Source organism: Sus scrofa, chromosome 14 (genome assembly GCF_000003025.6).
Source record: "Sus scrofa isolate TJ Tabasco breed Duroc chromosome 14, Sscrofa11.1, whole genome shotgun sequence".
NCBI lineage: Eukaryota > Metazoa > Chordata > Mammalia > Artiodactyla > Suidae > Sus > Sus scrofa.
The window spans coordinates 70,419,372-70,445,023 of NC_010456.5; the positions used below are offsets into that span (position 1 = coordinate 70,419,372).

General features: G+C 35.4%; 1 protein-coding gene across 8 annotated transcripts in view; it reads right to left on the reverse strand.

The window, feature by feature from the left end:
- Nucleotides 1–25,652, reverse strand: part of CTNNA3 (catenin alpha 3) — a 1,779,313-nt gene that overhangs the window by 1,224,141 nt on the left and 529,520 nt on the right. For all 8 annotated transcript variants that reach the window (XM_021074380.1, XM_021074384.1, XM_021074383.1 and 5 more), the window contains one exon: nt 8,748–8,951. In XM_021074380.1, coding sequence (XP_020930039.1) covers nt 8,748–8,951 — 204 coding nt within the window. The remainder of the gene's footprint in view (nt 1–8,747; nt 8,952–25,652) is intronic.

Below are 25,652 nucleotides of genomic sequence, written 5' to 3' on the forward strand. Positions count from 1 at the left end.
TGTATCTAGGTCTGCTTAGGACAGTCCTAAATTATGCTTTTTGTATATCAATTGAGGCCTGTTAATTAATTGTCTCACCTTTGTCTCTCAAAAGTATTCTGATTTGGATGAAAAGTTATATGGTTACCCTAATAACTTCTTAAACATTGTCAATAGCAAATTATACACTATAGGAGGTCGAATATCCTCCCCATAGTAGCTAGCACAGGATAATATCCCATTGTTCAAGGCCAAAAAAAAAAAAAAAAAAAACCACACCTTTTTATTTTTTCAATTAACTGTTATAGTGGATTCTGTGGTGTTTCACTCAGATCTCTTTTTCAACTAGAAATATCAACTTCTGATGGCTCATAGCTCTGTCCCTACCCAGGACCTGTCTTTCAGCTGTAGGGAACTGCCTTGTCCAAGGTTACACTGCTCCCAGGGGCGGCCTACCAGTAATGACTGACAGCTGTAAGGATAAAAAGATTCTCCCCTGTCTCATTTTGAGACCAGTATAAAAGGCCAGCCTAGCTCTACAGCTCCCCATAGGATGGTTAAGACTTCTACTGTAAGTCACCTCCCTCTGTCCAATCCTGCCTTCTTTACTTCTTTACATATATAATTGCCAAGAGAATATATCAATAAACCTTCATGCCAACTTTGATCTCTAGGGTATCTGATCTAAGATAAAGATCCTCTTCATTGTGACATCATCTCCTAGCGATCGGCTATCCTGATCTTTCGTCCAAGTTTCAATTAACACTGTGTGCTACTTTATTCCTGTCATTTCCATCATTTAACCCATCTCTCTTTTTATGTAACAAGGAACTTTTAGTGAAATCCAATGTTTAAAAACATATAGCAAAAATTTTCAAGAACTATATGAGCAGTACCTGAACACTGAGGGGTAAAGGAACCCATTTCTTGGGAGAAGGTCAGTTGAAACACTCCACAGGTGAATAACTAAACTGCCTCACAAGTATTAGAAATCATGGCTGTCTCTGCTGGAAGGAAAAGATGAAACCAAAGGACTCAGCTTTCAGGCTCTCTGGCCTAGAGGATATAACCTCGAGGGACTTTGTGTATTTTTCTCTGCATGGAATCTAAGTCTTGCCACTTTAGGATATTTTCTACTACTTTCTAGTCATTTTTTATATTACACAAATTATCTTTTTCTGTTTCTGTGCTCTGGCTAGTCCCCCTCCCCTTTTTAGAAAGTAGTTATAGCTGTCTACCTTTGTTATTTTAGCTTTTCTTATCAATTTCGAAATCATGATATGAAGTAGCTTGTACTTCTATAGGGCTCTGTATTAACTTTTAAAAGAGATTAGAACATGAGAGCACAAAGAGGAGATCTGTGAGAAGAGTTCATTCCCTCAACAGAGGAATCCAGATGCCACCTTTTCCCCAGTGAGCACTGCGTAAGCTCCTCTTAAATCCCAAAGTGATCATTATTCTCCAGATTTAGATAACTCCAAACTTAGCCTGTCAAGAAAGACTCAGTAATTATTTAACAATCAGTCACCCAAGGAACTCAGGAACCTCTAGGAGAGGAATAAGACTAGACCCCCAAAGCAGCTGAAACAATAATACTACTTTATCTCCAAAAGAGTTCATAGACTAGATACCTGCCCACTATCTAGTCCTTAAAACAGGCACAAAAAAAGAAAGCAAGGAAGACAAAACCAATTTTTGCCCATTTAACCGAACCCCTGCCATTTATTATTTTTCCCTGCTCCCTAATTGTTGACTTCTTGGCTCCTTCATCCCCACTTCAACAACTGTTTCCAGTCTCCTTGATTTTGACAATTCCTTTATATCTTCTTGGATTTCAATCTCATGTTATAATCTGAACTTGGCTCATCTCTCTGATTTTGGCATATCTACTAGTATACAAATCTGTATAGGATATTATTTGCTTCTCTTCCTCCTTTTCTTCATTAGCTGAGGTTGTAAAATTCAGATATCTATAAACTGAAACATGCAGTCTCCACATAATCAACCACTCACAAACTGGCCACCACTACAGCGTAATGGAAAAATTTAATAATATAAAAATGTAAAGCATCTAATACAGTGTACTGAATTCAGCAATGGTCCAATTCTAATATGCATTCCATGAGGAAAAGAAGGGAGGAAGGAAGGAAAGGAGGGAGGGAGGAAGGAAGGTAGGAGGGAGGAAGAAATGAAGGAAGGAGGGAGGAAGAGAGGTAACAAAGAGGAGGAGGGAGGGAGGAAAGGAAGGAAGGAAAGAAGAAGAGGAAATAGATTTGGAAGCTGCCTGTACATTTTTAGAATTTTAATTCTAACCTGTCTCAGTAGTCAGAGTCATTGCATACAGATCATCATAACTGCTTTACCTCATCATCATGAGAAATAAGACTGAAATTAATTTCAAAATGGATTTTCAGGAGAGAGGTGGAGGCCGCGTATGCAAGAAAAAAACCCATAACATCTCCTTGTTGGCTTTATTGAATCTTTATAATTTTCCAAGACTGGGAATGCATTAAACCCAAGACATACAAATGAAATTGGTCTTTGACTAACAAAAGCCAATCCATTTGCTTATTTATTCACTCAACAAACATATAATTCACTCAACAAATACATAATAAGAACCAACAATACACTTTCACATACAACACCAAAAGAAGAAAATACTGGGCAGGTGGAGTCTATAAATGCAAACTGATCCCTTCATGAAGCTCAGGCCTAACTCATTTCTTCTAGCAGTGCCATCTCTTTGTTCACCTCTCTAATATCCCTCTATAGTAAAGTTCCAATCTGAGTGTTAACTACAATAATAATTCTACATCACCTGAAGATCCTCTCTCTTCAACAACATATCCGAACAACAACATCATTTCAATTCACCCTCAGAAAAACATTCAAGCCTGCTGGTTTTTAGTACTCAAGCATGATGGCCACCCCCCTCCAACTCTATTTTCACCAATTATAGAACAACCACCATTTTAAAATAAGTGATTTCCTTCTAAGACACATCCTTCTTCAGAGAGCCTCCACGTTCCACCCCATCTACATGAGCAATTCCTTAATTTTGTTGTATATCAAGAAGATAAACTAGACCTAACCAATCCTGGAGATACAATAAAATCAACAGAAACATCTTAGGAAAATATACTTCTAAGTTTTAAAAGACAAGACTTTTCTCTGATTCTGAATGTTCTCTGGACTTTTTTTTTAATGAATAACATCCTGTTTTGAAATATAGCAAGATATGGATCCAAATGCAGAGCCTATGATAAGAAAATTTTGTTTCTGTATATTCACATTGATTTTTTTAGAAGAGACTTATACTTTACAAAATAAGACCTTTTATAACAGGCAGTCTATGATACAAATTTAGTAGATGTCTGAAACATTCCATTTAATGTCAGAGCAGCCTTTTCTCCATTACATGGTATATACAATATGCAATAATGTTATTCATTCTTTCATTCAAAAATACAATTTAGCCTTTTCTAAAATGCCAGGCAATGTGCCTCAGACTTGGGGTAAAACAGTAAATAAAACATACATGGGATCTGCCTGCATAGAGCATAAAGTAAGTAAGGGATAGTAACTGTAATGGCTTTAAAACATAAGGATTGGTAAGGATTCTAGAGGAAACAAGTACTAAGAATATGACCGTGAGCCTCCCAAAGATGTCTATTTCCTAATTCCCAAAACCTGTGACTACGTTATGTTATGTGGCAAAAGGAACTTTGCAGAAGTAATTAAGGTTAAGAGCCATAACTATCTTACGGGATGGTTATCCTGAATAATACTGGTGGGCTCTACCTAATCACGAGTCCTAAAAAAGTGGAGAATCTTTCCTGGCTGTGAGCAGAGAGAGAGATGTGAGGACAGAAGCAAGGTTAGAGAAATGTGACATTGCTGTCTTTGAAGATAGAGAAAGAAGGCACTGTACAGAAGAATGTGGGTGACCTCCAGAAGCTGGAAAAGGCAAAGAAAGAGATTCCTTCCTACAGTCTCCAGAAAAGACTGCATCTGCTGACACTCATTTGCAACCCACTGGGACCTATGTCAGACTTCTGACTTGCACATCCATAAAATAATTATTGTTGGTTTTAAACCACTAAGTTACGGCAATTTGTTACAGGAACAATAGACTATATACACACACACACACACACACACACACACACACACACACACACACACACATATATATATATATATATTTAAAAACAAAATATTAGAGAAAACATACATAATCATTAATACCATTAAGTGGTTATCTGTTTTGTTATGGACCCGTGGGGACTCCATCCTCCTAATTTCTTACTGTTGTGACAAGACATTGAACTTATTGAACATAGAGCTTCAGTCAAAAAAGGATTGAGACTTGCTGATCTGTTTAAGAAAATAAAGTTATTTAGACTCAAACTGGTCATGTGAACTGAGCCTGAGAAAAACATAAACTACATCTATTTGCTGAATTGCTCTGGACTCAATAACTTGCAAAATTTGAAGCCTTGAAGTCACATTCACATAAGAGATGCACAGGTCATGATGAGTGGTAATCTTGCTTTAACTTCTCTTGGTTATCTTTATTGCATCTGAATTATCATTAAGCATTTACTCTATCAACATAGCTCAATAACAAAAGCTCTAAGAACTAATTCGAAAAGCAAATCAGGCCCAGTAAAGAGATACGGCGGCATTCCTTAAACTAGAAAGTTCAGGATTTAAGTATGAGAGTTGTAAAATCTTTGAGCAAACTCTGAAAAAGGTTTGAGTTGGCTAGTTCAGGAAAGTACATTCCCTTTCATTAAAGCCAACAAAACAGCTATAGAGAAGCATTACTTGGGATAGAAACCTAGAGTAAAAATAAACCTGGAAATGGTTCTGATAATATATCCCACAGTCTTTCCACATTGGTTTCTGCTATTTAATTCCAATATTCATTGGCTTGGTAGATACTCCTATTAGGCCAAAAATTCTGCACTTTTATATAAAAGGAACTATTACACTGCTTTTGAAGTGCCTTTTCATAATGTTGTAAATGCACACTTTTCTTTATTAATAGGTTGTACTTATCAATGAAATGTTAATATATGGGGCATATAAATGGGTTTCTAATCATGTGGACCACCACTGCACAAATTTAGCTCCCCCACGCTCATCTCTACACCAATTTAAGGGCAGATCACCAGACATTACCCACACACAAAATAAGTCTTTCACTCCCTGAAAAAAAAAATGGTTTCCTCAATAAGTATTTAAATTATCTCCTAGGAAAAAGGAATATATTAATATCCTTAGATCACCCAAAGAACAAGCTTTCTCACCTCTGTGCTTGTTCTTTCCTGTGCTCCTGTTCTCACCATTAACTCTCCCTACATTTTCTCCACAGTTATCACATAGGTATAATACAAAAATACAAATTAATTACTTCAGGCACATTGTCATTTTAATTTTAAAAACTAAGAAGAAAGCACTATTTCAATTTACCTGTATCCAAACTAATTCCTGAGTACCTGCTACCTTACAGGTTTTGTGGTAAAGGCCTGGGACACAGACCTCACTCTCCTAGAACTTTCTGATAGGTGGAGAAGGCAGGTAAGTAAATGCAGGAATCCCACATGGGATGAGGGCTATAAAGGGGAAAGTGCCACGAAGGAGAGATATTTCAGGGAGTGTCTGTGCTCCATTAACAGAGGGGAGAAGAAATATGGATGAATGAGGAAGGAAGAAGAAAGCCTCCATCAGGCATGAAGAACAGTGCAATCTAATCAATTAAATAAGTGAGAAACATCTGAATGCCTACAATTAAGTCTACCCTTAAAAAATTAAAATAAAGATAAGTATCTACACAAGTTTTTAAAAAAGCTACTTACCTTTGGCCTCAATTGTTTGGATATTATAGATGAAAGTCTCTCTCCACTTCACTCTTCTAACACAGAACTTACCTTTTTTTGAAACCAAAATATCTAACAGAAGGATATTAGTAACATAAATAAGTTTTGTGTACTTGACAAATGGGCCTTGAAACTGAATATCAGATTAAAAACTCATTAAGCAAAACAGCAGTAGGACATAGAAAAATGCTTACATATTTTCCGTGCCTTCCTTGCATATGTGATACCTGGAGTAATACTTTTAAGTACCTCCCTTCTCTATGACAAAATTACTTTTCAGTAAAAACCATTATTTTCCCGATTTGTTCTATAACTTTAAAGAAACTGGCTATTTTCAGAAGGAAAACAAGTTTCAAAGTTACTATTCAAATTCAATGAAATATTTCATATGTGAATTTTGCATGTATGAAATTTTCATTTACTTAACAAAAATATTGCACACTGCAATTCACACCATTTCTTGTTATAATTTTTAAAATCAAATAAAAATTCCAAGTGATCACATAAAATGATAGAATTAAAGTGACTATTTCTAGTTCTTTGTCTTTACAATCACCATGTCATCACTGTTTACCTGAATCTGCTGTTTAAATCCATAAAGAACATAGTTTATTAAAAGATAATCATAAAGTGCTAATTTGAATCACACGCATGCATATTATTAAAACTCAGCAATAACCACAGCAATTACGTAGGACCTAGAGAAAAAAATGAATTTGTGAAAAACATATTATCAATGACTTTGACAATTGCTGGTGCGTGGCTATAGTAAAAAGCAGACCGACTTTTAGGTGGCTTTATTATTTTTTATAAATTTCTGGAGGCAATGCATCTTCTTAATGATTGCATGCAAGAAAGAATGCTTCCAAAACTTCACCCTTTGTATGAATAATTTTTAACCTAAAGTTGAATAAAGATGTGAGATCACCACTATTCTTATGTGATATATGTTTATTATGTACAGGACCTGCTTTAGTGGCCTGTCACTGGGCACAGGGTCCCCATGCTCAGAAAGGAGCCCTGTGCTTGGCTTTTAATGCTCTGCTACCAGAATCTCAAAATTCTTAACAATCTTATCTTTGAATTTTTGTAGATAAGCAAAGTCTGATGGGGCAATAGAGCATATGCCCTAGACCCCTAGATTTACATATAGTCCTGTCCCTCAGTGCCTCCCAGGAATAGATCCTCAGCCACCTGCTCCCCCACCCATCAACTGCTGCCACCCTCTACTCCTAGTGGGGGCCATGGTGAGTGGGGCTCCTGGGGCAAGGCCACAGACATCTGTGAGGGTTTACATGCACCTAGAAGCATCCCTATGCCCTAAAGAACCTAACATTAAATAGCAAATAAAATATCAACCCTTTCTTAGGTCGATAAAGACTGTGAAAAAAAAAATTCTTTTTTCCCCCTGCTTTTGAGTAGGCCTAACATTTTCATTTTGCACTGGACTCCACAATTATGTAGCCATTGACTATGGTGTGAGTGAGTGTGTGTATGTACATCTATTGTGTTTGTATTTAAAAGAATAGAATAGCTTCATCTATACTTAATAAAGTAAATTTATATAATTTTATAATTTATAGATAAAATAAACTTAAATGTAACTTTACTATATTTTACCTACAAAGCTGAGAATAATAATTTTAATAGTTTACAGATTGGAGGAGAAGGTATTTCATTACAATACTCTCTTCTGAGTTTCTTGTGACTGATGAATTCTCTTTAAAAATCTTTAACTAAGAATATATTATGTGCTAAAAATGACGATAGTCCAGCTTCAGAAGCAGGATGTGACATTACTAATATGTTCCTTATTTTAACAAAATCTGCTCTACAACTTTGATTTCTTGATAGGCAAGAGGTTTTTGGTCAGGAGCCAAAGTCATCAAATATTAAGAATACAGAGATACATCAAATACGTTGAAATAGACTTAAAACTCACTAATTTTAGCACATTTCAATTATTTCATAAATTACTTATACTGAACAATTCTAAATCATCAATCTCACACCTAAAAATATCACTTGCTTTATAACTAATGATTTTAAAATATACCTTCATAACTCTTGAAATGTTCTATTTATAATAAAGCTGATGAACAAAATATTCCTCTTATAAAATTTTTGTTTACCTCTGTTATTTAAGAAGTCAATATTCATAGTCAATATATAGTTGACAATGTCTTCAAGACTTTCTTCTTTTAAAAATGCCACTAAGATTTGAATGTAAGACTAGTCATAGATACGCTATAGATGGATATAGAGCTATATATGAAATTAATATACCGCAAATAAATATTTATAAAATAAAGCCAAAACAATCTTGAAATAAATATTTTTGCATTTGTATAAATTTAGACAGCATTTCTACTATTCCTGAGAGATAGCCAAAAGCACAAAAAATCTGACATTATGTCACATTTGAAAAAGGTTAAGAGCAATCCAAATTAAAAAAGCTCTTTACACCCTTAGAAATGGCCCCTGATCCCTATGGCATTGACTTTATCCAACACCATCTAAATTCTAACTTTGTCAGTAGCCCACCTAATCCAGAGCAATCTGTCCTTTTCTTTGTCTTCTTTTTATCCTTTAAATTGATGTGTAATTTCAGTATCCTTTCTCCAAACCTGACTCCCTTCATCAGCTAATACTTAGATAGTCTCAGGCACAACAATCATATATGAATAATCTTCTGGTTGAATTCCATACCTAGAAACTCCTTATCTCCTTGATGTTACTCTGGGAGCAACCCAAGTAGACCAACTCAAAAAGCTAGTCCATTTAAAATCATGCACTCATTTGTAATTTACTGCATTTTATAAACAGAAAGAACTTCAGCCCATACCCAGTGTATGGAGTAGGAGAAAACCAGTCACCTACATTGTTCATGTACTCTGAAAGCAGGTCCTGGAGAGCCTGGCGAATGGCATTGCATTCTGCGATAATGCGCTCCCGATGGAAATCCCTCGTGCATGAAGAGTCAGCCAGCAGAGCAGCCCCACTGATAATGGCCTCAAGACGTTTCTCTAGGGATGGTCTTATTTCCTCTTCAGTCACTGTGAGTGGATCCAAGACAATTAAATTCTAAAGGAAAAACACATGTGGATGCTTAGAACTCCATGGTATTCTATTTTTAAGAAAAAAATTTATTTTGTTTTCACATTTGGAATTCATAAGTGATCATAGAGAACTGGTTACTGCCTCACCCAGTTCATACATAATTCTATGAAGCATTTACTATTCAGGTGAATAACAAAAAATGTGAAATTATGAGCATCAATATTAACACCAGCAAAACCTATATTCAAATCTTGCCCTTCCCACTCACAAATGGTGTGAACTCAATTCAAGTGTCTTACGTACTGTGAGCTTCACCTTCCTAATCTGTGAAATTGGAATATTACCATTGCTTATCTCATAAAACTGCTGTAAGAATGATTTGAATGCTTAATAAAGTACCTGACACATATTAGCTGTTCTTTACCATAGTCACTTCTATATAGCCCTTTATTATTTACACATTATCTCATCCTGACAACACTATAAAGAGGTGGGCAGCAAAAATATTGTTAACCACACATTTTAACTGATGGTGAATGAGGCTGAGACTGTCTTGCTCAAGGTCATTAAGCTAATAAATGGTGAGATTCAGACAAGTATCTAGGCCCTATACTACCTAATTCAGTATTGTTTTCATATGCCTCACTATAAATCAGACACTCTAATTAACCTTAACACTAACATATAAAAGGGAATTCTGAATTTTAATTATTGATTTTAAAAGTAAAATTCCATCTTCCTGTTGATTATAACTTCCAGCTATTTCCCACCCTTAGAGCCACATAGTGTTTTTAAGATTTCCATTAGATATAAGTCTTCAGGCAATAGAGGTCAAGATAATATACAGCCTTTGAAGAAAAGATAGAGGATATGAGGCTCTAAGGGTCCTTTATTAAAATACACCAAGAGATGAAGCCTTTGAAGGTTAGGCATAGTTTGGTAATTAGAGAAAGAGTTAGTATCAAATAAAAGCTCTCTGTAGAACCTTTAACATAGAATGAAATCATATAATGATCTTCAAAATGTGTGTGCATATGCATCTATACACACAAGAACACATAGTGAAAATCACTGATCTTTAGAATATGCAATCTTATATCTATTTACATATATAGAGAAAGGTATATATTTAGTATGTGTATATACTGTGTATAGATATAATTTTATATCAATTATTACACTATACTACATTATGATAAATATTTGGGAATCTAAAGCAGTCAGGATAAAATTTTAAAAGCTACAGTTCTAGGCAAAGTTAGGAAGAGAAAATCATTACAGAAAGAAAAATAATTTTAAAACAGTTTCTTTAAAAAGAGAAAACAGTACTGTGTAATGGTCACATATTATAAGATATTATATAAAATATAAACTAGCCCTCATAGATAATCATTTAAATGTCTTAAAAATATTCAGAACAGATTTTCCTCTCCTGATTCTATTTTCTTCCCATTTCTCTACTTTTCTACTGAGTCTATCCAGTTTTCTCTTTAGATGGAAAAAGTTTTTTAAAAAAGAAAAAAAATAATTTTACAAATGCCAAATTTAACACTTTCTCTAGCCAATGTATAATCTCTTTTGGTGAGATGATACCCCTAACCCTAACCATGGGCTAGGTCATCAGTCAAGGATTCATTTAAATCGAAATCTAACTTATGTAATTTGCCTTTTTACCATGTCTTATTTGGCTCACTAATTTAGTATAAACATTCCACTCCAATGTTTCATAACAATAATTAGACCAATTAAAGCCTTTTTGAAAATGTCCCTCTAATGTGATATTATCATTAAGAAGAGGCACTGAGGACAACAGAATTACTCTTTGATTGCTCAAATGCAATTAGAAGATGTTATAGGAACAGTTAACATGTCTCCAGCATTGTCATGACAGGAAAAGTTGATTAAATGTTTAGATTTGAAATCTAAACATTTATAAGTATGACAAAAATAAACTAGAAATTTTAGGTGTTTCTGCTGTGATTTCATGTCAGAAAACAGCCTCTACTGTAGGAATAAGTTCACTCCAGTTTCTGCTTTCCAGGGCCATTCCTCAAACTCTCTAGCCTTTGGATTTTTACTTACTTGACCTTTAAGACTTTTCAGATACTTAGGGTTCATCTAAACTCAAACTATTCCCTGCTCTGACATCTGATGCCCACATAAAGGCCTCTTGATTCTGTCTAAATCCACTCTCTTCCTATTCATATCATTTAAAATTTTCCACTAACTTTGTCATTAAATCAATTAAAAGTGAGGATTTTTTTTTAAATAACTTGAATGTTCTATGAAATATTACTTGATATTCAATAACTACTAACATAAAAAAAGATCTCTTCTGGACATTAAGTTAGATGATGAAATAGGAAGTTCCATACCTTACAGCCCCAAAAGAAATACTGAACGATAATACCTTTGTGAAAGTACAATTGAGAGGTTACAGCACCCCTGTGAAGTCAAAAAAAAAAAATTAAAGAATAGAAGCACTGAAGAGGATGCAAAGAACAGTTTTCCTTTACCCATGTCACCTCTCTCCCAAGGCAGCACAGCTCAGACCAAAACAAATTAACCTTGGCCTGCAATTCTTCCCACTAGGAAAAGTGAAAGCAAAGTGAACACTTGGCTCCCCAGCCTTGTGGGATGCTGTCCAAGACTTCCATTTCCATCTCTCCAGACCAGAACATTGAGGAGATTGAAACACCTAAATAATCTGGGGAGAGCAAAGAGCAGAGAAAAGGGGTAGGAGCTCACAGCAACCAATACATGGATCTCAACAACTGGCAACAGATCCTACTAACTGGATTCAGATTCTAACAAGAGCCCTGTCCATGAACCCAGTAGGACACCTACCTGCAGACCCATTATTACTCACTGTGAACCCCCAGTGCTTCGTGCAGCCCCCTCCTGCAGCCAACACTCCATGATCCCCTGAAAACAATGCACAATTCATTCCCATAGACAGCATAGATATCAGCATCCAGCTGGATCTTCTGGATCAGGAAAAGAATCTGAGAAATCCCCATTATCTCTGTCCAAGCTGACTGGTGAAGACCTTTCTCCCTGAAACTAGTCAGTAAAATTGGAGGAAAGGACTGCTTCTTCAAATGTAAAGACAGGAATACACGGTTTCAAGGAACATGAAGAATCATGGAAATAAGGTATTACCAAAGGAATAAAATAAACTTCAGTAGCTGTTCCCAAAGAAATGGAGATTAATTGCCTGGAAAAGAACTCAAAATAATCATCTTAAAGAGGTTCAGTTAGATAAGAAAGAACACAGAAAACTCAACAAAATCAGGAAAACAGTACATGAATAAAATGAAAAGTTTAAGAAAAAGAAACCATTAGAAAAGAACCAAACAGAAATCCTGGTACTGAAGAATATAATTGATGAACCACAAATCCACTAAACAATAGACTAGTGGTGCTGAGGAAGTTCCTCATAACTAGACCTGCACTGCAAGGGATACTAAAAGAGATATCTTCAGATAGAAACAAAAGATGCTAATTAGTAATGCAAAAACATATGAAAATGTAAAACTCATTGGTAAATATATAGTTAAATTCAGAAAACTATAACGTTAACATTGTAATAATGGTGGGTAAATCACTTAGAGTTTAATATAAAAGTTAAAAAATAAAAGTATTAAAAATAACTCTAGCTACAAAATTTTCCTAATGGATACATAACATAGAAAAATGCAACCATGATGTCAATAACATAGAATGTAGGGGGGAATAAAAGTGTACAGTTTTTGCATATGATCAAAATGAAGTTGTTGTCAGTTCAAAATAGACTGTTATATTGGGATTTCTCTTGTGGTACAGTGGGCTTCAGTCCAGCAGCTCAGGTCACTGCAGTGGCATGGATTTAATCCCTGGCCCAGGAATTTTCATATGCTGTGAGCACAGCCCAAAAACTAACATAAAACAAAAATAGACTATTATAACTATAAAATGTGTTATTCAAACCACATGGTAATCATAAAGAAAAAAAACCTTGTGGTAGGTACATAAAAGATAAAGTAATCAAAGCATATAACCATAAAAACTCATCAAGTCACAAAAGAAAATATCAAGAGATAAAGGAAAGAACTATAATACAGTCAGAAAACAATTAACGAAATGGCAATAATAAGTCCCTATCTACCAATAATTACTTTAGTTGTAAATGAACTAAATTCTCCATTCAAAAGATAGAGTGACTGACTAGACACGAAAACAAAAAAGTAAATACACCTATGTGTTGCCCAAAAGAGATTTACATTAGCTTTAAGGAAATTGAAGGGATGGAAAAAGATATTCCATGAAAATGGTAAGCAAAAGAGCACACAGGTAGCTATAATTACATTAGAAAAAATAGGCTTTAAATCAAAAAATTGTCATGAGACAAAGAGGGACATTATGTAATAATAAAGGGGTCAATTAATTTAAAGAATATAAAATCATTAATACGTATTCACTCAATATCAGAGCACCTAAATACATAAAGCTATTTTGGGGGGCCATGCCCATGGAATGTGCAAGTTCCCAGGCCAGGTATCAAACCCACATCACAGTAGTAACCCAAGCCACTGCAGCAACAATGTCAGATCCTTAACCCACTGAACCAGGAGGGAAATACCATAAAGCAAATATTAACAAATCTGAAAGGAGAAGTAAATAATAATATAACAATAGTTGGGAACCTCAACACTGCACTTTCAGCAATGGATAATTCAACCAGACAGAAAATAAATAAGAAAACATTGGACGTAAACTACGCAACTATAACTACACAAAGTATGCCATCCAATAGCATCAGAATATACATTCTTCTTGTGTGTACAGAGAACATTCTCCAGGATAGATCATATGTTAAGCCATAAATCTAGTCTTAAATTTAAGAATATCAAGGTCATATCAAGTATCTTTTTTACCCACATGATATATGATATTAACTAGAAGTCCATAGGAGGAGGAAAATTGGAAAATCCACATACATGTCAAATTTTAAAACATTCCTGAACAACCTATGAGTCAAAGAAGAATTCAAGGGAAAAATTTAAAACAACTTGCAAACAAATGAAAATGGAAACATAGCACACCAAAACTTAAAACACGCAGCAAAAGCAGTTCTAAAAGGGAATTTAATAGAAATAAAAGCCTACACAAAGAAAAAACAAAGATTCCTCAAAATAAACCTATCTCTATATCTCAAGAAACTAGAAATAGAACAAACTAAGCCCAAAGTTGACAGAAGGAAGGACATGATAAAGATGAAAACAGAAATAAATGAAACAAACTAGAAAAACAATAGAAAAGACCAATCAATAGAAAGCTATTCCATGCCTATGGATTGGAAGAATTAATATTGCTAAAAGAATGCTAAAACCCAAAGCAATCTACTGATTCAATAGAATCCTTACCAAAATTCCAAAGGCATTTTTCAAAGAAGTAGAAAAAAACAATCTTGCAACTCATATGGAACCACAAAATACCCCCAATAGTCACAACAGTCTTGAGGAAAAGGGTCAAACCTGTTGGTATCAAACTTCCTGATTTCAAACTATATTACAAACCTATGGTAATCAAAATAGCATGATACTGGCATAAAAGCTGCCACATAGACCAATAGAACAGAAGAGGGAGCCTCAAAATAAGCCCATGCTTATATGGTCAATGATTTTCAATAACGGTGCCAAAAACACAAAATGTGGAAAATATAGTCTCTTTAGTAAATGATACTGGGAAAACTGAATAAATCCATGCAAATTTACTAAGACCTTATGTTAAGTGTTACCATAAACTAGTAATTATAAAAGTAATAATAATAATAATAACAATAATAATAAAGGGAGTAGGAAGAAACTTTGGGTGGTGAAGGATATGTTAATGGCCTTTTCAGTAGTGATGGTTTCACAAGCGTAAACTTACCCAGATCTAGTCGTATACATTAAATATGTCTGCCTTTTTACATATCTCAATAAATTAGTTTATATAAAAGAAAGAAAGCTCATCTTAAAAAAAAAATTTATTATTTCTTCTGAACTAGTAAAGCAGTGTGCTGAAACATTCTTTCAGTGTGTTTCCATGGGCATTAATTTCATGAAAGACAAAAAACAGGATGGTATACTTTCAGGATCCTACTCTATGGAACATAAAATATATTTTCCCTTTTTTCTAGGTTCCGCCCAATATACACTTACCTCCCTAACTTTGCTGTTAAGAAAATATTTTTTTCAAAAAGGTAGGAGTCCTAACTTCATTGTCTTCTATGAATTGCTTCATTTTAGGAAGTAATATATCCTAAGGATTAAAAGACCTAGGAGCAATCAGTCTGGGTTTGAAACCTAGCTCATTAGCTATAGGCAAATTTATCTATATCATTATCATCCTCTGTATTCTCAAATTTATAAAACCTCCACTCCACCCACTTTCTACTACTCTGGGGAAAATGAGATGAAACCATCTGGTAAACCTCTCCACTTATTTCTATCTCAATGTTTTTCCATCCATGTTTTACTTCTTCTCCATCCTTGAGGAAGATCTCTCCTTCTCCCTTCCTCTTTCTCCCCCAGCTCATTGATTTCTTTTCAAGGCTAACTTCTCTTTCTGTGCTCTAAACTCCAGCCCTCCTCAGTTATTCCTTTCTTACATTTGAGTCCCTTTTCATAGCCTATTGTGTGCCAGGTACTGTGCTAGGAATTGGTAGTGAAACAGAGAACATCCCCTCCCCCATCATGGGGCTCACAGCCCAGGGGTACTGACTAATTTTAACTAAATAATCAAGTAAAAATATAACTACAATGTGGATGTGTGATATAAATAAAACGAATTGAATGTTAAGAATAAACTGACCAAGCATTAACTTTGGGCAATTGAATGCAGAATCAAGATGATTAACGGTGGAGTTCCTGTCATGACTCAGAGGAAAAGAATCTGACTAGTAACCACGAGGATGCAGGTTCAATCCCTGCCCTCGCTCAATGGATTAAGGATCCTGTGTTGCACTAAGCTGTAGTGTAGGTCATAGACGCAGCTCAGATCTGGCATTGCTGTAGCTGTGGCATAGGCCAGCGGCTGCCCTTAGTCTGGGAACCTCTTTATGCCACAGGTGCGTCCCTAAAAAGACTAAAATATATATATTAATGGTTAATGGTAAAGTAGATGTAAGTTCCAGAGAACTCACAGGATTCTCAGGAAGGGCTTTGGTTTTGCAGAACCTAGAATTGGAAGTTTGGAGGTAATCTTATCCAAATCTTGGCAGGTCAATTTGAACAGACATCAGGGTTATACTATTTGACACTTGGAGCAAAAAGCAGAATACTATGAAACCTGGAAACAAACCAAAGGGAAGAGACAGATTCTTTATCCCTAAAATAATACAGAGAAAGCAGCTGCTTTAAATTTAAAAGTACACAGAAAACTACCTAAAAAGCAGGGAAGAAGGCTGTGCAATCAGAAAGAGAATATATGTTGCATTAATCTATAGAATAGAAGTATAGGAAAATCAGATCCTGCAAAAGAATGATCAAATTGTAAAATTACATGAAACTCATTGGTATTTTAACACATAAAAAGTGTATATGACCCTTGGCCAGCCCAAAAATGATACAGGGAATAACTTAAAATGCACTAAATCTTTTAATAGAGTAGTTGCAGTTTAAATCAGCATTGCTGATCTTTTTTTTTTTTTTTCATTAAACCCTAAAGCTTATTAATTAGCTTGAAGGATTTTAACTTCGCTATGTTGGGTTTAATCATTACAAATATGTTTGGTTAATATGTGTCTTTACAAAAATAAAGACATGTAACCTATGCAACCTAAAAGTACTAGGGCACCTTATTTTCAGTGAGCTTAGAAGTCAGAAAACCGAGGGTTAATCTTGGCCCTTCACTCACACTAGAGAAAGTAGTCTAAACTGCCTAAGACTTTATTTTAATACTTGTAGAAGGGGGAAAATAAAATTCGGACCTGGGAGTTCCCGTCATGGCTCAGTGGTTAATGAACCCAACTAGAACCCATGAGGACGCAGGACCGATCCCTGCTCTTGCAGGGTTAAGGATCCAATGTTGCCTTGAAGTGTGGTGCACATCGCAGACACAGCTCAGATCCTGCATGGCTGTGGCTGTGGCCAGAAGCTACAGCTCTGATTAGACCCCTAGCCTGGGAACCTCCACATGCCACAGGCACAGCCCTGAAAAAAAAAAAGAAAAGAAAGAAACTGTACCTATCATACAGGATTTTATTTAATGTAGCTTTATAACATACTTTAATACTTGGTGTGATAGCTCCCACCTCAGTTTCCTTGCTAATATTATTTTTACCTTTATACACACTACCATCTATTCATGATGATCAGAGCATAGAGAACTATGAAGGAAGCTGTACTTGCTAGAACAGAATATACTATATATCACACAGAAGTATATCAGATAGTCATTCATTCCCTAAAGATTAATTAATCATCCAGTACATTTCAGTTTCTAAGCAAGACTTTGGTCATGCTTTACCAGAATTATGTAGCAAGTTACAAAAGAAATCTTAAACAGGCTAAAGAATCAAACCAATAAGGTTGAAAAAAAGTTTTCTGTATTTTAATCAACATGATGCAATAAAACCTATTCATCATTCACACATTCTATATTCTATGATGAGATTGATCCGATTTACATTCAAAACACTAAAAGTCTTACACCTATTCTCTAAAGTGAAATTGCCTATCAAAAGAGATGTAGCTATGATTGTAATCAAGTACCCACATTCTTCACAAAAACACATGCAGTGCTTCTAGTTGGGAGCAGCAGAAATAATAACCACACAGCATAAACAATGTTTCTCAAGCAATTACTTTATCAATCTTCAGAGTGAGTGATAAAAATGGAACAAAATTTCCCCTTATGATTACCAAGAGAAAATGCTATGAGAGAACTCACAGGCTCTCTTTTGTGTGGTATATCCTTTACTTTAATGCTTTCCATTTCAATAATCTAAAGAATGGAAGCTTTACATATAAAAAAAAGTAAAAGAAGGAAAAATATAGTAATAAACTATAAATTAGCAAGGTGATCAACAAATACTATTTACATTACTTTGGTAAATTAGTGTAACTTACACAAAGTTAGCTACATATTCAGCTATATAAAATCAAAATGTATGTAACATATTCTGTTGTATATTAGTTAATATAACAGAAAAATAGAAAATACTTTAGAAATACATCAACATGCTTATTAAACAAATTAGATACATATATACTCCCTTAAATTTTTTTCTCTAAATTATAGGTATAGAACATTTCAACAGCCCAATGAGTACTGTGCTGGTGGTTTTATCAGAATACCAATAAAATTTTCAATTATCTAATTCATTTCACTTGAGGTAGTACCTCTTCTCCTAGATATATTTCTGTCAGAGTTTAGCACATCATGAATTGTTTGCTTCAGTTTTATCTGGTTATATAAAAAATAAACATTCAAGGACTCTTCTATTTTCAAAACCTCTGTTTCAAAGAACTGAAATATAAGTCCTTCTATAAGCTGTTGTTTTCACCATAATATTAAATATAATATTGAATAAATCTTAACAGATTATTACTAAGGCAGTATATTTTAATGAAGGAGCAAGTTAAGCATTTATGATTATCTATTTAGAAATATATATTTACACATTTTTTTTAATTTCTACTCATGGTCTGTTTTTAAACCAGGTGTAAAAAGAAGATTCTAAACATATATAAGCAATGATAATTAACTCATTCTGCCTGCATTGAACTTGGAAGAAATAGATAATTTTATACATAATAATGTCACTAAAAATATAACAAATGCTCCAAAAATTTTAGGTAGAGTTAATTTTTTTGTCTCAGTAATTTCATGTATGTCCTACCTTCTATGTCCAAATCAATTGCCAACCTAGTCGAATAAAAATCTGCAAAATTTAAACAAATGTTTGAATGGTTCCTGCCATGTCCAAGGTTTATGCCAGTCGTTGTTTGTGGAGTTCTCTAAGAAAGTAATTCATCAATAAAGGAGAGAAATGGTAGAGGGGGCAACTGAATAAAATAAATAATCCCATTTGTGCTCTATTTCTATTTGATTCCACCTTCCACTTCTGTCTATAATTATGTGCTTTGGGAGAAATAAGAGGTTAAGTACAAGCACTGGATTCATGGGTGGACTGTGCATAGTAGAGCACAGAAAAAAAGAGTAGCCAATGCAGCACATGTTGTAAAACTCTAAAACTGTAAAACCCTAAAAGCCGTGTTTGCCTCAGAATCCCTTAAAAAAGGATGAGTGAGAAGATAACTTCTAGGTAGTGACAATTTCTCAATAATACCATCCTTCAGATGCTCTTGATGTGGTCCTTATGCTCTCCACAGCAGTTAATTTAAACTGTGGAGGTAATTTCTAAATATTTTGAAATTACAACAACCAAAGATGCTCTTGGCATGAAAAGAGCTAAGAAATACATAGTTAATAGAAATTAAACATCTGTAAGTAATTTTCTAGTTAACTCTGATTAAGGGAAAAAAACAATTTGCTTGAGTCATTGTGTTTGAAAATCCATATTGAGAATGTATTATCCCATAAGTGCCACAAAATTATCCTTTTGGATTCTCCATAAAGATCTCAGTCTTGATAAGAAATTGGATGAAACTCTACTCATTCCAAAGTACACTCTAGAGTTCTATCCAAAGAACTGTTCCTGATGATGAAAATTTTTATATCTACAATGGCCAATACAGTAGCCACTAGCTACATACAGCTATTAAACACTTAAAATGTGGGTAGTACAACTGAGGAAATGAATATTTAATTCTATTTAATTGGGATCAGAAAAATTTTAAATTTAAATAGCTACTGTTGACAAGTGGCTGTTATATTGGACAGCACAATATGGACAGCTCTAGAAGTTGGTTTTCATTTTATTTTCCATGATATGAAATTCTTTTGTCATGACCTTCTTAGCTGATTTCACTAGATGAACCATAATGATAACCCCCATGTAAGAGGTGGAAGGTATTGGTACCTCCATACTTGCTGTACTTTTTTTACTGTCTATAATGTTTCTTGGAAAACATCCCCTGCATTATAGAACCACCATTGGTACCTATATCTATACCAAAAGTGGTTGATTGATTGTGATTAAAAATACTATTTCCCTAAACTAGCAGGTATCTTTGGAGAAAGCACTGAGGGAGAACGGAATTTTAAACTATCATCAGTCATCAAGGCCTTACTTTATCAGGTTCTTTTCCCTAATGACTAGTTAAAAATAACCCAGTTCACACACAACTTATACAACTCAACAGCAAAAAAAGCCAATAATCCAATGGAAAAATGGGCAAAAGACCTGAAGAGACATTTCTCCAAAGTAGATATATGGACGGCCAACAAGCACATGAAAAAATGCTCAACATCCCCGATTATTAGAAAAATGCAAATCAAAATAAATAGAAAATACCACTTCACACCAGTCAGAATGGCCATTATTAATAAGTCCACAAATAACAAATGCTGGAGAGGCCATGGAGAAAAGGGAACCCTCCTGCACTGTTGGTGGGAATGTAAATTGGGACAACCACTATGGAAAACAGTATGAAGGTACCTTAGAAAACTATACAGAGAACCGGCAATGACCCAGCAATCCCTCTCTTGGGCATATATCCAGACAATACTTCCCTTGAAAAAGACACATGCACTCGCATGTTCATTGCAGCTCTATTCACAATAGCCAAGACATGGAAACAAACTAAATGTCCATCAACGGATGATTGGATTAAGATGAAGTGGTATATAGACACAATGGAATACTACTCAGCCATAAAAAGGAACAAAATAATGCCATTTGCAGGAACATGGATGGAACTAGAGACTCTCATACTAAGTGAAGTAAGTCAGAAAGAGAAAGACAAATATATGATATCACATATCTGGAATCTAATATATGGTGCAAATGAACCTTTCCACAAAAAAGAAAATCATGGACATGGAGAACAGACTTGTGGTTACCAAGGGGGAGGGGGAGGAGATGGATTGGGAATTTGGGGTTAATAGATGCAAATTATTGCTTTGGGAATGGATAAGCAATGAGATCCTGCTGTGTACCACTGGGAACTATATCTAGTCACTTATGATGGAGCAAGATAATGTGAGAAAAAAGAATGTATACATGTATGTGTGACTGGATCACCTTGCTATATAGTAGATAATTGACAGAACACTGTAAACCAGCTATAATGGAAAAAATAAAAATCATTAGAAAAAAGGTAACTTAGTTTAAATAAAGAGGCAGCTCAAGAGAATGTGAATCACTGTGGAGGGGCATGGAGCAAGACTTGGATGGCTAGGATACAAGATACTGGGTATCAGTGGGAAAAGAGGAACAGACATGCTGAGAAAAAGAATTCTGACAGAAGAGACGGTAAGGGCCATCAAAGATAACATTCTCTTCCACAGTTTAATTCATGTTGCTTCATTTTGTAGCCTTCTCTTTTATTTGTTCATAATAAGAGTGTAGGAGTTCCCATTGTGGCGCAGCAGAAACGAATCTGACTAGGAACCATGAAGTTGCAAGTTTGATCCCTGGCCTCACTCTTTGGGTTAAGGCTCTGGAGTTGCTGTGACTGTGGCATAGGCTCTGAATAGACCCCTATGCCACGGGTGCAGCCCTAAAAAGCAAATAAATAAATAAATAAATAAATAAATAAATAAGAGTGTAGATGTGTAACGTAACTGCAATCGTCAGTTCTCTGGCTTAATGTCCTTGCCCAATGAAGAATACCCATAGAAAAATCAACTGTTGTTGTACTATTGCCATTAAGACCTTTTTGCTTTACTAGTTACACAATGACCTACTCACAAGTTGGTCAGAAAAATGTTAAAACAAGATCATTTCTGGAGTTCCCATTGTGGTGCAGTGGAAATGAATCTGACTAGGAACCATGAGGTAGCAGGTTCCATCCGTAGCCTCACTCAGTGGGCTAAGGATATGGCTTGCTGTGAGCTGTGGTGTAGGTCGCAGATGCAGCTCAGATCCTGCATTGCTGTGGCTGTGGTATAGGCTGGCAGCTGTAGCTCCAACTTGACCCCTAGCCTGGGAACCTCCATATGCCATGGGTGTGCCCCCCCTCAAAAAAGATCATTCCTTATGCTATTCTTTACTCTTTTGGAAATTTTATCAAAGAGCTTATATTTTCTTAAGTGCTTAATAAATGTGATTTAGATTTTTAATTATCTTAAGGAACAAGAACACATGAAATACAAAGAGGAGAAGAGAAGGAGAAAAGGAAAGGAGGGAAATGCAAAGGAAGTAAAGGGAGGGAAAGAGGGGAAGGGATGAAAGGGAAATTGAAGAGGGACTGGGAGGACAGCAGCGGGGAAGGAGGACAAAGGAAATGAGAAGAAAAAACGGAAGGAAAAGAAGCGATTGCTAAAAGCTCTTGTGCCATGCATATTGGCAGCAATGAAGCCAAACTGCTACTGTGTTTCATGATTCAGCAGAACATCTAGGTGATAAGAAAATGATTACAAAAGTACTTAAAAATTCAGTCCTCCAAATCTAGCTTTCATCATTATAGAACAGTTTAAAAGGCTACTGGCTTTTATATTATTATAAACTGCAGATGTCTAATATGTTCCTTTCTGTGTTAACAATACTCTCATTGCTTTAGTAAATGGAATGCAGAACAACATTAAAAATGAAATTAATGTTAAAATAATGCATCCACAAAACCAGACTATTTTTCAATTAGATATTGATTTTGTGCAGTGTGATAGGCTATTAAAGAATATAAACTACATACTTTAAATTTAGCAATACATAATGCCCTGAAGAAAAAATTCCATCACCTGATTCCATTTCAGACTTTTCTAATCAGGAGGCCAATAAAACACCCATTTACCATTATGACCGCCAAGCAAAATTATGATAAGTACTCTTTCTCCCTTTCCCTTCCGAATATGAAGGCCAAAAATCACTGATTGGAAAGATCGTCTTAGCTAGAAAGAGACGAGCAGGGGCACATATCAAGAAAGCTAATGGGGAAGAAATATCAGGTGCCAATGGAAAATAATTTAGACAAGAGTGAACAGGATTATTTTTCTGTAGTGCGGATGAGAAATTATTAAATTAAAGTTCAGTTTAACTTAATTGTGGCTCTGTCTGCCAGTTCCGTATTTGAAGATTTGGTGTGAGGAAATATCAAAATATCCTCAGTGATTACATAAATCAACAGAAAATGAAAACTCTCACAATTGATGAAAAGAGAAGAGCACCCAACATCCCCAGTTAAGGAGACCTTCAAAGTAAGGCAAGGTAATTTATGCTTCCCCAAGAGGGCAAAAATTCCTTCAGTGCCAGGATCTACTGTTGATAGAACATCTGCATTAGCATTGAATGTGATCCTTTCTCTAAGCAGAAGTGGTTTCAAGGAGGCTCTTTGGTAAATTGTTGTCTGTTTGCTAGAGGTAAGGTGACCTCTTCTCCAAATCCACTTTTAATCAGGATCAGTGACAGGGATGTGCAGCAGGGCAAAACTCTCATGTGCTTCCCAACCCAAGCCGCTCCTGCCGTTGCATGACCCCAGTCATGCCCACAGGTCATGTACCAGAGAGAAAATGATGCTCAGTCTATTGCCCTTTCCTCATTAATCTCCCCAAGCCCCAAGGGGGTTATGTATGCTCTTTTCATTCACCTTTTCATTAACTGTTAACATAAACACCATACACATTACAGCCTATTATAACTTTTTATGCCCCTTATTTAAATTAGAAATATTAAAACTTAGAAATTCTCCAATATGAGAAAATGTCAAATAAAACAGACTCTTCTCACTGTCTTCAGCATGTGTCTCAGTACAATGTCTCATCTGTTTTTCATCAAGATATCCATTGATCTCAATTGACACTCTCTCAGTCTTTGGACCACTCACCTGATGGCTGAATCTCTTTATTACCCTGCCTCATCTATCACCAGGACTCTGCCTCTGGTCTCCTGCCCTCTCCATAGGCTGACCACATATACTAACCCAGTAGTCACATGACTAAGCAATGCAAGAAGAAAATTAAGGTCAGACTCATTCTAGGCACTGAAGAAGCCACTATGCCTATTAGACACAGCATGGTTTCCATGTCAAACAAATGATAATCTACCTCCCACAAAGAAAATATGCTTCTTCAAAACTCATGGCTACTTGCAGGCAGCTTAACAAATGTAACCTCCAGCAGCTGCATGAAAGATGCACGCATCTGCACTTGTGTACATTTGAACAGGCTGTTTTTCCATCTGCAGGATATGACATATGCCAATTGACTGGCTTATAGTAGGCTTGGATAAGAGTCAGAAAAACTGTTGGCAGGCACCTCATGTCTATTCATTGCTTTTCATTTTTTTCCCTTTGCTCTGGGGCTTTTAGTCTTTGCTCTTTTGGATCCTGCCTGCTAAATTATTCATTTGGCTTCAAGTGGTCATTTGTGGCTAAAAACCTAAGATTTTGTGAACATATAACTTGCACTTAGTGCAAACTGCTTAGATGTCAGTAATCAACCTAAATTAGCAGGCTTCACTTTAAATGCAATTCTATCTTGGATTTCACATGTTAAAAGTGAGCTGGGATCAGGTGATAGGAACTAAGCAGAATACAAGTTAATCTGAAATTAGCCAAGGGATTTAAGCAGGACCAGCTACATAATTTGGGAGAGGGAGGTGGGAGGCGAGGGCTGGTAGTGCTCAATACAAAATGAAAAAGCAGAACCTTTTGTTCAAAATGTGTTCAGAATTTCAAGACAGCAACTTCAGATAGTTAAACTAAACATGAGATACTTCTAACCATGGGGCACTATGTAACTGCACAGGTTGTACACACATGAAGACAGCCCCAGATTTGTGGAAGAAACCATGACATATTTTGCAATTTCTTTAAAACATTAGTCTACTTATTATATAGACTAATATGTTGGCAATAATTTCTTCAGAGTCAATACTATTTTCACCCAAAGTTTCTGTTTAGATTTTAAAAAGACTTTCTTTTCAACTGTTCTGAGAAAACAAGCTTTGAAATTCTACTCATATCATGAAGCTTAATGAGGTTTCAAAATATAATTGCCTGCCACCTCTTTTGCCTTTCCAAATCTACTATAAATACAAAAATGTGCAAATAAGGTGGTAAATGATAGATGCCTAAATCTTAAACTTAGCGGGGAACACCTGCCACTAACAAAAGCTATAGATGCCAAAATCTAGGAATAGCATGGCCACTGTACAATGTTCTCTGTGATAAAGCAGTAATCAACATCCTAAGGAGGAAAGCATGGTGTTCTACCAGGACCCACACCACCAAACAAATTGCATCAAACTGTATCCTAAAAACAAAGAACTCTAAAATTTTGCACCCTCTACACATTTATTAGAGAACAAACAGATTTCTATAAATCGAAGCTGGAATTCACAAGACAAAACACACAAAAAAAGTATATTTTACTAAGTTTTTAAAGGCAGGAAGAGATTGGTAACTGAGGCTACTTCACATTTCTTGATCTAAGCTTATCCGCAGGCTTTCTCTCCAGTAAGTGCCAATCGACTTTGGACAAAGTGCTTTGTTCAACAGATTGAACATGTAAAATGGAAAGTGTGCTACATGTGGCAGAAATAAAGTAACTGTAATTGATCACTTTACATGGAATTATACAATTCCAAAGGCTTGGTGTTAATCTGAGTACTAATTGTATTTACAGCTATATGAA